The sequence below is a fragment of the Rhagoletis zephyria genome, unplaced genomic scaffold (genome assembly GCF_001687245.7).
Source record: "Rhagoletis zephyria isolate East Lansing unplaced genomic scaffold, Rhagoletis_zephyria_1.1 Rzeph_scaffold_02408, whole genome shotgun sequence".
NCBI lineage: Eukaryota > Metazoa > Arthropoda > Insecta > Diptera > Tephritidae > Rhagoletis > Rhagoletis zephyria.
Window position 1 is genome coordinate 24161 of NW_016159492.1, and position 12858 is coordinate 37018.

At 36.0% G+C, this 12858-nt stretch overlaps 1 protein-coding gene and 1 long non-coding RNA gene across 2 annotated transcripts in view; one reads left to right on the plus strand and one right to left on the minus strand.

Moving 5' to 3' along the window:
- Window positions 1-7232: 7232 nt before the first annotated feature.
- On the minus strand, window positions 7233-10231 carry LOC108366814 (uncharacterized). The gene is made up of 3 exons (XR_001848160.1): window positions 9926-10231; window positions 9647-9649; window positions 7233-7245 (listed from the first exon to the last, which is right to left on the minus strand). It is a non-coding gene; the product is annotated as an uncharacterized LOC108366814 (long non-coding RNA).
- Window positions 10232-11944: 1713 nt separating this feature from the next.
- LOC108366815 (high mobility group protein DSP1-like) overlaps window positions 11945-12858 on the plus strand; it is a gene marked incomplete at its 3' end in the record, with an annotated part of 48272 nt that continues 47358 nt past the window's right edge. Inside the window, exon 1 of the mRNA XM_017621290.1 lies at window positions 11945-12843. Within this exon, the coding sequence (XP_017476779.1) occupies window positions 12133-12843 (711 nt within the window). The remainder of the gene's footprint in view (window positions 12844-12858) is intronic.

The following is a 12858-nucleotide window of genomic DNA, read 5'->3' on the forward strand; positions in this document are numbered from 1 at the left end:
AGTACTTGGGAAGAAGATATAAAACGTTGGTGTACAGGTCAATAGTAGAACCGCACTTTATATACTGCCCCACGATTTTCTTCCTAGCGGGGGACTCCCATGTAGATAAGCTGCAAAAAATGCAAAACCGAGCGATGAGATTCATCCTCAACAAACCGTATGACACACCAACTAAGATGTATGCTTGAAACCTTGAATTGTGTTAAGCGTGAAGCAACAAGTTTTTTACCACGCTATGAAATTTGTGTACAATATTAAAAAGGGCAACCTGCCGGATTATCTTAGCGATAATCTCCGATATATAAATGAGACGCATACATATTTGTTGAGAGAGAATAACAGCTTCAGACTCCCGAAGTATAGAACAGAAGTGGACAAAAAAAATATTTTCTATAAAGGCTTAAAGTGCTTCAATGAATTACCAGAGGCTATAAAAAATTGTGATACTATCACTCTTTTCAAGCGGCTGCTATTTGACTATTGTAGAACGCAGCCTACAAGATAGTGATGTATCAACAATAGCGTGGATTGGAAACTAGGCCTTTCCAACCACCAAGATATCGAGACTAGGCGGATCGGAAACTCGGCCTTTCCGACTACCTAGACCCTTAGATAATAAACAATAAACGAGCGGATTGGAAACTAGGCCTTTCCAACCGTCAACCGTCACGAAAGCGCGACTGGGTGGATCGGAAACTCGGCCTTTCTGACCACCCAGGAGATATCAATAAATGGAGTAACCCAAAAAGAATAGCGCGGATTGGAAACTCGGCCTTTCCAACCGTCTACATAACTTCCAGGAAATTGCAAGCGTTTATATTGACATAAAATAATTGCAGTGATAAAGAAATAATGTTATTTAAAAATTTCTGTAGAGCATTTTTATTTTGTATTTAATATTTAATATTTACATTTTAAATCTAAAATCTAGTTATAAGAATGTTAAATCTTTGTTGCAATATAAGTCTAACAGGCTGTAAAAAGTAAATAAATAAATAAATAAATAAATAAATTACATTTTGGTTTACAATTTACTCTGAATGTCAAATTTATTTATCTACATATTTCGACATTTTGCAGTGCATTATCACAACAAAATACCAGCTGCTTGCTGTTATTGCTCTGATTTCTGACTTACTATTGTCAACACCCTCAATCGCTAATTGTCTGCTCTATTACAAAATATGTATGCATGCAATGTTGAGATGCAGTTGAGACTGAATTATAAACACATGTTACAAAGGGCTGTTATTACAGCCTAAAAGTTGTCCAAATACTTTTGGGAATGCTGCTGGAGTGACGAGACCTTCGCCAGATATACTACTTAGATTCAGGTCGTTCCCGTTAAGGATCCAGCTTGGTTTTTTCTGGTATTCTACATACATATACATATGTGGGATCCTATTTGCCTGTTACCTTTATCTTCATTAACGTTCAGCCATCGCAGGCGATCTGTTAGTTATAGTTTATCGCGGCGAAATCCCATCGCAGATAATTTTTTTACAGGGGCATTCTTTGCTTTCGTATGCTAAAAGTGCTTACAAATACATTTTACATCACGCAAAATAGGTGTATTCGCAAAAAAGCTTACTCAAGTTGTTTGGTTAATAATAACAAAAAACAAGTGTCTAAACTAATTATTTGACAGTTCATCGCCAGGATAACTCGCGGGCGATATCTTTGGCTACTTGTTGCATGCGATTAGCGATGAGTCGTCTGCACAGCCATTCAAATGCATCGCGAGCATGCCATTAATATCTTGAATGTTTGAAAATTTAGTACTTTGTCAATTAAAAACTTTCCTACATATGTACATACATACGTATCATCATAAACACTTATTATGCTCCTTTCGTTGATTACTTCATATTCAACCTTTTTCACGCAACAGTTTATTTTACTCTAAAATATTCCTTTAAGCCAATACAATTGCTAACCAAAAAAGTCATAAAATTCCTCAATATAAAGCGTCCCCATTTTCTAAGGTAACCTCATATTTAGCAATGTGTGCAGCACGGTTATTAACTACACCAGCAACAACAATCAATCGTGAATGCTGAATTACTGATTAGTGTCGTGTGAATGAATATCATCGCCAACAGCGCGCGCAAATAGGAATTTGTTTTTCTACTATTTCGTTTAATTTTCCCCATCTCCTACTATAAACGCGTGGTGTATGGATGGTTTATAAACACATGTCATGTACAGAGACATATGCTAGCGGCCACCGCGACAACTTCTCATATCAGTTCAGTCGTTTCAATTGCCGTTGGCGTCGTCTTGCAACGACGCAATCAACGTTGATGCTATGTTGTTGTCATTTATTTTGTTAAAAAAATTGGCGGGAAAATTTTTTTCAACACATTAAGACCCAAGAGATAACCCAACCAGCAGGCACTTAGTCAGACAGCCAGACACCGGCAAAAGTGACGCTATTTGGTTTGTTTGGAGATAGCAATTTGTAACCGTGCCCCACTAATCGTCTCTCCTTTGAATCTATTGTGGTTGCTTAGGTGCTCGCTAAATGTTGCTGTTAATGTTAACATCATAAAAACAACATGTACTCAAGCATTAAATTAAAGTTCTGCGCGTCTCTCACTGAGACATCAATTGACTAATGGTAAACTTTGTAAGCAATGGGCAAACAATAAGTTCGACGGAAATCAACACTGTGGTAGCACTTATTTTCTTTTGTTGGAATTGGTTTATTTGGATAGGTGGCATTTAACAACACTACAAAGAGGAATGCATTATACATTGGTTGAGCAGTGAAGAGATGCAAAGAGAGTTGGCTGTAGAAAAATGTATGAAATTGTGTAAAAACAGCAGTTGGCGCAGAGAGAGTAGTGAGAGGAAAGAGAAAATGAAAGAGAGTTTGGTTGTTGAGATGAAAAATTTTATTTTAACCCTAGAACGCGCAACTAAAAAATACCACGCAAATACACTATCGACATGTGTACCGCGGGTGTGCATCTGTGTTGGCCATTTTAGACGTTTTCCGTCTAGATTTAACCCGTTGCAATAGCAAACAGCCGTGAGAAAATTCAGTTTAGCCGGCAGCCGATTTGTTAGCCGTTTTGCAAAAAAAAAATTAGCCGTTCTTAGCCGATTTTGCTATTTGCCCTGTTTTTTTAAATTAAAGTATATATGTTTCTATTTTTGACTAAGCAACCCAAAATCTGTTAGAAATGGCTACTAGCAGACAGGGTTATATAAAATTGGGCCGATTTCGATTATTTCGATTTTGGACAAATATGTTTTTTCTAAAGAAAGCCGTAGCGTGGATTTTCTTCATAAAATGTTTGTTTTAAATTTAATTCCGATTACGAATACAGTTTTTTTCAGCCGAATAGCTTTCAAATCGTTGGAATTAATTAAGTAAACAAGTATTTGCTTACATTTTTCATTTTAAAATCGCTTAAGTTTGTAAATTTTCAAATTTAACGAACTTGTTTATCCAAGTTATCCACAATCATGTGTTTTTCTTAATTACAAATTCTTGCTGGCAAAGTTTTTTCCAGCTTGTATTTGCAACTTTTCTCCAAGAACTAGTCTTTCTACTTGTGATTTATTTAAATAAAACATGCGAAATATAGTTGAAACAGTTTAGCCGGCAACACTGGTATCCATGAGTTTTTAATTACACATTCGTACGAAAAAAAAATATTGTTTTCGAGTTCTAATGCTAAATGTTTCATTCATCTGTTTCATACATATTTGCTAACTGCGGTTCGAAAATTAGGTGTTTAAGAAGCAAAAAACGCGGCCTAAAAATGTTCAAATTGAAATTTGCATATTATGTACATACATGCATACATATGTATGTACACTTAACAGCAAAAGTCTGCATACACAGTTTCTTTTTTAAATATTCACAATATTTTACAAGCTAAAATTTGTTTGTTATTTTTTATAAAAATATGGATCACGCTTAAAACAGTCATATAAACCAAAGTTTCAAGTTTTATGCAAAATTAAGTAAAATTCAGCGAATTTTAATCAAAATTTACAATTTTTTATTCAGATTTTTTAAAAAAAAGTACGCAGTTTTATAGCCCATTAAATTTTAGTAGAATAATGTGTAAAAATGAAGCTACTACGAAATCGCGTTGATTTTTAATAATTTTTTTTTTCTGGCGGTTCTATGCATTTTCCTCCACATAAAAAAAGTTTCACTCATACTCCCCTCCTGACACGCGACAACATTCCAAAAGGCATGCCGCTCACTCCAGGCAACGATTGTTCGTGGTTCGTGTTCGTTTTTCTGTTGGTCGATTTTTCGTTCGCCATTCGATGCCCCTTTTCCGTTACGCAAATATTTTGTTGTTGGTGTTGAGGTGTACTCTTTGTCTTTTTGGGTATTTTTTCAGTACTGGATTAATCTATGTTTTACATATTTATTTTTTTTCAAGTACATTCTGGCAGGTTTAACGGAAGGCAAGTGAAATACTCCATTTACAGTAGGGGTATTCACGATCCGGTGCATACTGTCTAGCATGGTGCATAGATAGCACGACTGGCTAGTTTTGTTGTTGTTTGGACACATAAACAACAACAGTCATGCTATTTATGCTATCTATGCACCATGCTAGACAGTATGCACCGGATCGTGAATACCCCTAGTGTGAAATGCACATAGAGAATCTATTTATTCATGAAATTGTTTTCATCATTATTTACTGCGATTGGCTGCATATTTTGGGATGACCACGTGCATGATAACTTCACAAAGTGTTGTTTGTTGGTTCCAACCAATTTTCGGCAGTAATTTTTCAGCCTCGGAACGGATGTGCCCAATCAAAGCGAAACGCAGCACCAGCGGCAGTAGAGCGAGTAGTTTATGCCTATGAACTACAACAAGGAGCTCTAAGAATTAAGAAATTAAAGCAACATCCTAATATACAGTATTGGACATACATATCTATAGCACCCCCCCTTTCAAAGTGATATTGTTTGCCACTTATGTTTAATTATTTATTTTTCAGAATTTTTAAGTTCATTCTCCAACAAAACTCATATAAACCCAAGTTTAAAACTTTTTAAAAGACTACAAAATTATGCAAAAAATTTTCATTCAAATTTCAAACTTTATTCTCAGATGTGCTAGAATTTTTCTGAGTACACAGTTTTATAGCCCATTATATATAGTCTAATAATGTGCAAGTTTCAAGTGGCTAAAAACTACCGTTGATTTTTTAGAATTTTTTTTTGTCGCATTTGCTTCCATATAACGAATACGCAAAATACAATTATTTTTATATGAAAGAAACCCGCAATACCTTTGGCGAAAAAAAAAATCTAAAAAACCACTGGTAATTTTTAAATTTTCAATCTCAAACAACAACTTTGAACAATTTCTTTTTTTACTCTCAATTTTATATGATTTTAAAATGTTGGCAAATAAAAAAAAAATCATGGCCGACGAATTGAGAGAACGGTTTTACCTTACTTTGTTTTTATCATGGGTAAAACCGCTCGCTCAATTCGCCGGCCATCATTAATTTTTTGAAGTATGCCAGCATTTTAAAATCATATAAAACTCGATATAGAACAATCCTAGAGAGTGAGGGCAATAAAATTCTGACTTTACTTAGTTTGGACTACCCTAATGTACATATGTACATAGAGTTACACACAGAAGAATTTTGCATAATTTTTTTTAGCAAATAAAAGTTAACGTTGTGCTTTTCAACTGAAGAAAACTTTTTTGGTTTAATAAATTAGGAGTATTTAATCAAAAGGTGATATTTCCACTATCCACTATTTTACACGAAGAGCAAAAATACAAAAACATGGTTTGTTACGAATTGCATAGTTGAGAGTTAAAAAAGTTTGACTACTAGCTTTTTTACGTGGAAACTTCAACTCGGAACTAAACCTACCGTCCAGTACTGATACGCCCGGTACTACCGTTAAGTATTTCGTCTGGAGGTGGTTTGGTCACTAGGCTCTAGGTCCGTTTCTGTTCTTATGCAGTTCGTCAAAAGTTGCAACTACTTGGCTCCGCCCACTGTTAGTATGTTCTCATATTCCGGCCACATGTCGCAATTGTTCACCCTTCCCCTTTGCCTTCAACAACAAGTAACCAGCCGAGTGGTAAACTTCTAGCCGAGTTTTGTTGGGTGGTATTCTACTACTAGACAGGACATATAATACTACTAGACACCTTCTTTGTTTTCTATGTTGTTTGTAAAACCTAATCGGCAGTAAGTATAAACTTTGCAGATTTGAATTAAAATACACATAATTGAAATTAAAGGGTGCTTTCATAAAATGTGCCATCATATAACATGGCAAAATTATGCAAGTATAGAATCATATTTTTTACATTTTTTTTTTATGTCAAAGATTTTCAAATTTATACCGGTCAAAAAATTACCCCCAAAATTTTGTGCGAAAATATGTTCATTTGGATGAAATTGTATCAAAGCGGCAGCACGGGTGTGCATACCATGTATTATATGATATTATTAGATATATTCACATATCTACTCACACACATGATTGTACCTACTCAAAGATAGGGTCGGATGGTCGTTGGTTCGTCGTTCGTTCTTTTGCTCGCTGTACCCTACTCGTTTGTATTAATAGGATTGTATGTGTGTATACACGTGTGTAACAGTGTTGATTTTGCAGATACATTTGTACCTTTTTAGTCCTCTTTCAGTTAAAAGGTACGTTATGCAAAATTGCTTGAAATTAGGTAGAATAAAAAAAAAAATCATTTGGATTCTGTTATTCATTGTAATGTAAGAAAATGACTGCATAAACTACATAGTTATCTTTTAACTACTTGCGCACATCAAAGAAGGTAGTAGGCTGCTTTATTGTTTGTAAAAAATATTGACCCATAGTTTGAGTCAAAATAAAGTCAACTCTAAAGTTAAAAAAGTGAGCTTTTTGGCATAACTTTCAATGGGATATATGTCAAAAAAGCTGCAGTTAACTTTAAGAGTCGATTATATTTACCACGACAAATTCACTCGCATTTGTCGTCAAATAAGTGGAAACACCAATTGGGACTAAAAATAAACGGTATATCGATTGATTTAGATTAGAATAGGTCTTCGACCATGTACATTCGCTGCTAAGTCGTCATCTGCCCGTTTTGGGCCACAGTAAAAATAAAATTAATTTGCTGACAGGAGGCAAAAATGCAGTATTACAATTAACTTTGTTACAATGACAATTTTTGTTTAAATAAAACCATACTCGTAGCAAATTTGTACATGTGTACATATGTAACTAGAAGTTTTGTTCCCAAGATCGCTCAAAAACTATCGAGAACGTTCTCAACGGGAATTATATAAGAACAAAACCTTGGGAAACGTTCTCAAAGCGACCAAAATGCATATACAAATTTCGGGAAAATTTTTAAGAGAACAAAATGGGAACAACATTCTAAGTAACGTTTTGGCAAAGAACAAAAGTGGAACGAAAGTGTAGGGAACTTTCTGTCCAAGAACAATTTTACAACTAAAAGTCTAGGGAACGGGAGCAATCTTCTCTGAACTATTCGCGAAGGATAGTTTAAAATGTTTGAATATTAAAATTAATCAAAAAAGTGCTGAAACGTAATTGTGCAAACTAAGTAAACGAAAGACTTAAGACACGAACTTCTTGCGTAGAAAATGGAGAATTATGCCATTAGTGAACAGTTCACCACTAACAATTTAAATGTAAAATTAGTAATACCGAAAAGCTTCCAATTATTGGACGATGTAGTGGTTAGCAGTGCGCGCTACCATTCCGCAGGGTCTGGGTTCAAGCCCGGTTCAACCCAACATCAAAAAAAAAAAAAACACAAGTGTTTTCTAATAGCAAACCTCCGAGTGTATTTCTGCCATGAAAAACAGCTTCTCATAAAAATACAATCGCCGTTCGGAGTAGGCATAAAAATGTAGGTCCCTCCTCTTTGTGTAAAAACTTCAAGACGCACGCCATAAATCGGAGGAGAAGCTCGGCCAAACGCTAACATATGTGCACATAAGGTCATTATGAATGTTTTAGGTACAATTTATGTACCTACTAAGGTATGTATGTTCCTTTCTTTTCAAAAATCAACACTGCTGTGTACATATGATAAGCGCCGCCGATGTTGCCTCGGTGCTAAAATGAACGAATTCAATGCTGCCGCCTGCTCGTCGTTGATTTTCGCTGGGTAGAGTCACGCTAGCATTACCGTCGTGTACATAAGTATGTGTTTGTTGTGTGTATGTACAGTCATGTGTAAAATATTAAGACCACACAAAAAAACGTTCTTTGAATATTGATTGCTAATACCCAGCCCACAATTGTCATAGCGACTACTTAAAACTAAAAGCTTCTTCGATCAATCAATAAACAATACTAACTTTAAGCAAATTTTTTTTTTCTAAAGTTATTCTATTAACAGAGTTTTTCTCCCGAGGTATACTTTTTTAACCTGAAAATTTCAAATTGGTATAAAATTATGTATCTTTGCTTTTACTTATTAATGAGGATAATTGAAGATATTTTCTATGCTATGTAGCTTTATTTTGTTTTTAAGTGCTTCCACGCTTATTGAGTAAATTCCTTCTCATTTAAGTTTTTATATTAAAATATCAACATTATAAATAATTCTGACTTTACATGAAAAAGTTTTAATTTAAATATTGTGACTTTTGACAGTTCAAATCATCAGGATTTTGCTTGGTGATTTTAATATTCGACACATGCCTGTATGTACATACACATATACATATATTGTATGTACTTTCCGGTGCTGTTGGTGTCGTTGGCAAAGGGCGACGAGCTATCTCGGTAGAGCAAAGGCAGCAGCAGCGGATTACTTGCTTTGCCTTTGCCATTCAATTGTAGTAAGCGGCAGAGGCAAACGTATTAGTGTGACCAAGAGCTAGTGTAGTAGAGAATAAACGTATAGCAAAAAAGAAATTCTTGGAACGCAAGTAGGCTGGCGGGGGCAGCAAGCAGCCAACAAACGACAATACCTTACAAAGCATAAAAACGTGCAGTTGATATAGCAAGGACGAGAAGGGAAACCGTAAACATAGCAGCTACAGTGGCAATTGTGAATTAATTCATAAACTTTTTTTTTTTGTGTGAATACATACATATTTATGTACATACATGCATACATACTTACATATCGCAAAAAAAGAAACAATTTTGTAATTTTGTCAGCAGGGGTGGGGGGATGATACAGCAAAAAAAAAGAAATAAAAAAAAAATTGTGCAAGTCAAATCGGCAACAGTCTACAATTTTTCTTTCGTCTGCTTGGAAATGTACATCTGTTTGTATAAGTTTTTGCATTTTGTGGCAAATAACGTGTGCCGCCGAGTCGTTTCAATGGTATCTGTCTGTCGTTCAGTCTGTTGGTCGTTCGGATATCATCGTAGAAGTGTCGCCTTCAATGGTGTAGACTTTTTGCTCATGCTCCTCGTTCGAATACATACATACATACATAGGTATCTTTTGAGGGGAAAAAACGCAAATTGTTTCATTATTGAATTATGAAAATAAAAAGGCAAAAGCAAGCGCCGGCACGGCAAACTAAGTGGGTGAATTGCTTTTGTTTTCATAAATTTTCGACTGATGTTATCAAAGCCTGTGAAAAAAGGGAGTATGTAATGTGTTTGATGAAGTCCTTACATACATACAAACACTCTGTTTTACAAATGGGTGTTTTCCCGATTAAATGACTGCATGCATAGAAATGTTGTCGTGTAACTTTTATCAACAAATATTCCTAGATGCATATGTACATACATATGTACATACATAGTAGGCATGAGTGTTTCGGTACTGTTATTTCCTTTTTGAGGAATCCTCAACACCCCCCAAAAAGCCGGCTATTGAAAGCGTAGAGCCTTTTTTTGAAATTATACTTTCACTGAAATATTTTTTCTCTTTTCGCAAAAAAAGAAGAATGTGAGTATGTACCATATACATACATACTTCCTACATACATATGTACGTATTTGCGTCTAGTCATTCATTGTGAATGAATTACAAACGAATCAAATTGGCAAAACAAAACAAATTTTGCATCGTTGCTTCCATATGCACATATGTACGTATGTTTGTATGTTCGTACATACCGTTTGCTGCAAACGCCTGTTATCAGTCACTGATATTTAATTACCATGGGGTTACCATTAAATGTTTGTTTAACAAGAAATGCTTAAAATTTGTATCATACTATCCAATTGAAGAATGAAGAAAATGTAAGAGATGTAGGGAAGAAAACTGCAAGCTACCATGAGTATAGAGAGCCTGTCAGACGTGGCAATGCAATATATTTCGAAAAGTCTGTCAAAGTGACTTTCGAAAGAGGTTTTTTATGTCCGAAATCGATTTGCGCTCTCTCAATTGCAGTCACATCTTTCAACTTTTATTTCTGAAATTGATTTCCGAAATGTGACAGAAAAGTCTTTCTGGGTGTTCACACATCGAAATAAAATTTCTCATTCTCAATTTGACAGCGAATAATTGCGTGGAAAGTTGAAAATATATTACCACGTTTGACACGCTCTTATCGAACCCAGTAGAGGAAACGCGGCAATAAAAATGCGCGCAAAACCCGAGAGCATCATTACATTTTTGTTCATGTACATACATATCATATGTACATATGTTAGTACATACATACATTAATACACATATGTATGCACGTTAAAGGCTGCGTTAGCAACAATAACAACACTTCCCCACTGTTTTATAGCCATTCGCGAAGACAAGTCAAAAGGCAATAATAACACAACGGCGGCCGCAATGAATGCGCGAGAAGTGACGTCGACCAACCACACGACCGTGAATGCGAACAGCCGCTTCGCTTCTTGTTAAATGGCGGATCGTTGCTGAAGCTTCTTCTTGTTGTTGGTATAGGCCCCCTCCTCCTCCCCGTATCAGTGATGAATTTTTTCTTGCCTGTTTCTACTGCACACACACTTTACTAGCTCGTTCGTGGTTCGTTCACCACACATTTTATTTCTAAGCGCGCCGCGTGTAAAATATTTCTGAAAAAATGTCTAAAAATAATTCAAAAAGTGCTACAATAACACATTGAAAGTAATTACCTACTTAAGTAGTAAAATAAAAGGACATTCATATTGCACCATACGTATGTATGTATGTATGTATGTATGTGAATATGTGCAAGCATATTGGCAATAAGCTTAAAGTTGTAACGAATTAATTGTGCCCTTCTACAAGTTTTTTTTGCGAACAGCTATACATAATTAAGAAATTCAACGTAGTATGGATGTATGTACATAGGTACATACTTAAATATGAAATTAAAACTTTGCAAGACAAATCAATAGAAACCCAGCTTAAATCAATATCTTAAAATAAAAAAAAATTACTTTAAAAATAACAAGATAAGAAATAATAAGTGCCGATAAGCCGATTTGTGGTCGTATTTTCATTGCAATTTTGTGAAAGTGTATTAAAATATCTAATAAATTGACGCAAATGCTGTGCACAACATTAGTGTCGGTACACAAAAATTTTAGCATAACGCCAAGGAGGGAATTTCTAGTGCATAACGCATTTTCCATAAATACGTATAAAAGAAATGCGTCAGTACGAAGAGAAATTAGCGTGGTCTCAATTGTTACATGGTTTAGGATAACAAAACCTATTTTATCAGCATTATCTGCTAGTGTTGTGCGTCAAGTTCGTAGTCACCGCAATTCAGTGTGGTGTATTAACACCAACATAGCCAATGCAAAGGCAATACCAATGTACATACGTCCAAAGTAATTTAATATGCTATGTATAATGCCAAATAGTATTGTATTACATACATATATGTATATAAAGTAATCCTTCCGCCGCACCGCGTACCTATATGCCTTAAAAGTCGTGCAATAAAAATTTTAAAAATTAATTCATACTTGTAAATAAAAATTAGTAAAAATTGCTAACTTAAGTTGAGTAGTTACGAAAAATGCATAATATTGCGTTGAAAGTGATCATATATTCTCCAATATAGCCGGTAAAATCAAATAAAAAATTACATTGAAAGTCTTCCGTAAAATTCCGCAACGCGAAAACATAAATTAAAACATTTAAAAATCCTTTCATCGCCAATTTTTGTAGTTATCGGTATACGTTGGTGCGCCGCCACCCATTCGCCCACCAAAATGTCAGAGCATAGCGCGTGGGGCAACCGCCAAGCGACCGCAGCCGAGGCCGCCCTTTGGTGGCCTGGCGCGATCGCGGCGGCAGCGTCACAACAACAACACCAACAACAACAACCAACCATTGATCAGCAAACTCTTCAACACTATCAGCAGCAGTTGGCTGCGCAGCAACAACAGCAGGCAGTACAGCAACAACAATTGCAACAACAGCAGGCCCATCAAGTGGTCGTGCAACAAAATCAACAGCAAGCACATCAAAATAATGCCAACACCACTTCTGGTGTAGGCACCCAACAGTTATTTACCTATAAAATGGCTAGTAGCTTCCCAAATCCAGCCACGACCATGGCACAGGTGGTCGCTACCTCAAATGCGGCCGGTTCGACCGGCTACGATTATCGTCTTAATATGGCACAAGCAGCTGCAGCGGCAGCGGTACCCGGTTCACAGTGGTGGTATTCGGCTGCGAATTCTGGACAGATAGATGCCAACACCGCTGCACAGTTGCAACAGCAACAACAACAGGCACAGCAACAGCAACAGCAGCAACAACAGGCACAGCAGCAGCAACAGCAACAACAGGCACAGCAACAGCAGCAACAGCAACAACAGGCCCAACAGCAACAACAGCAAGCGGCACAACAGCAACAGCAGCAAGCTCAACAGGCACAGCAACAACAATTGCAGCAACAGCAACAGAATGCCGCAGCGGTGAGTGAAAAAAAA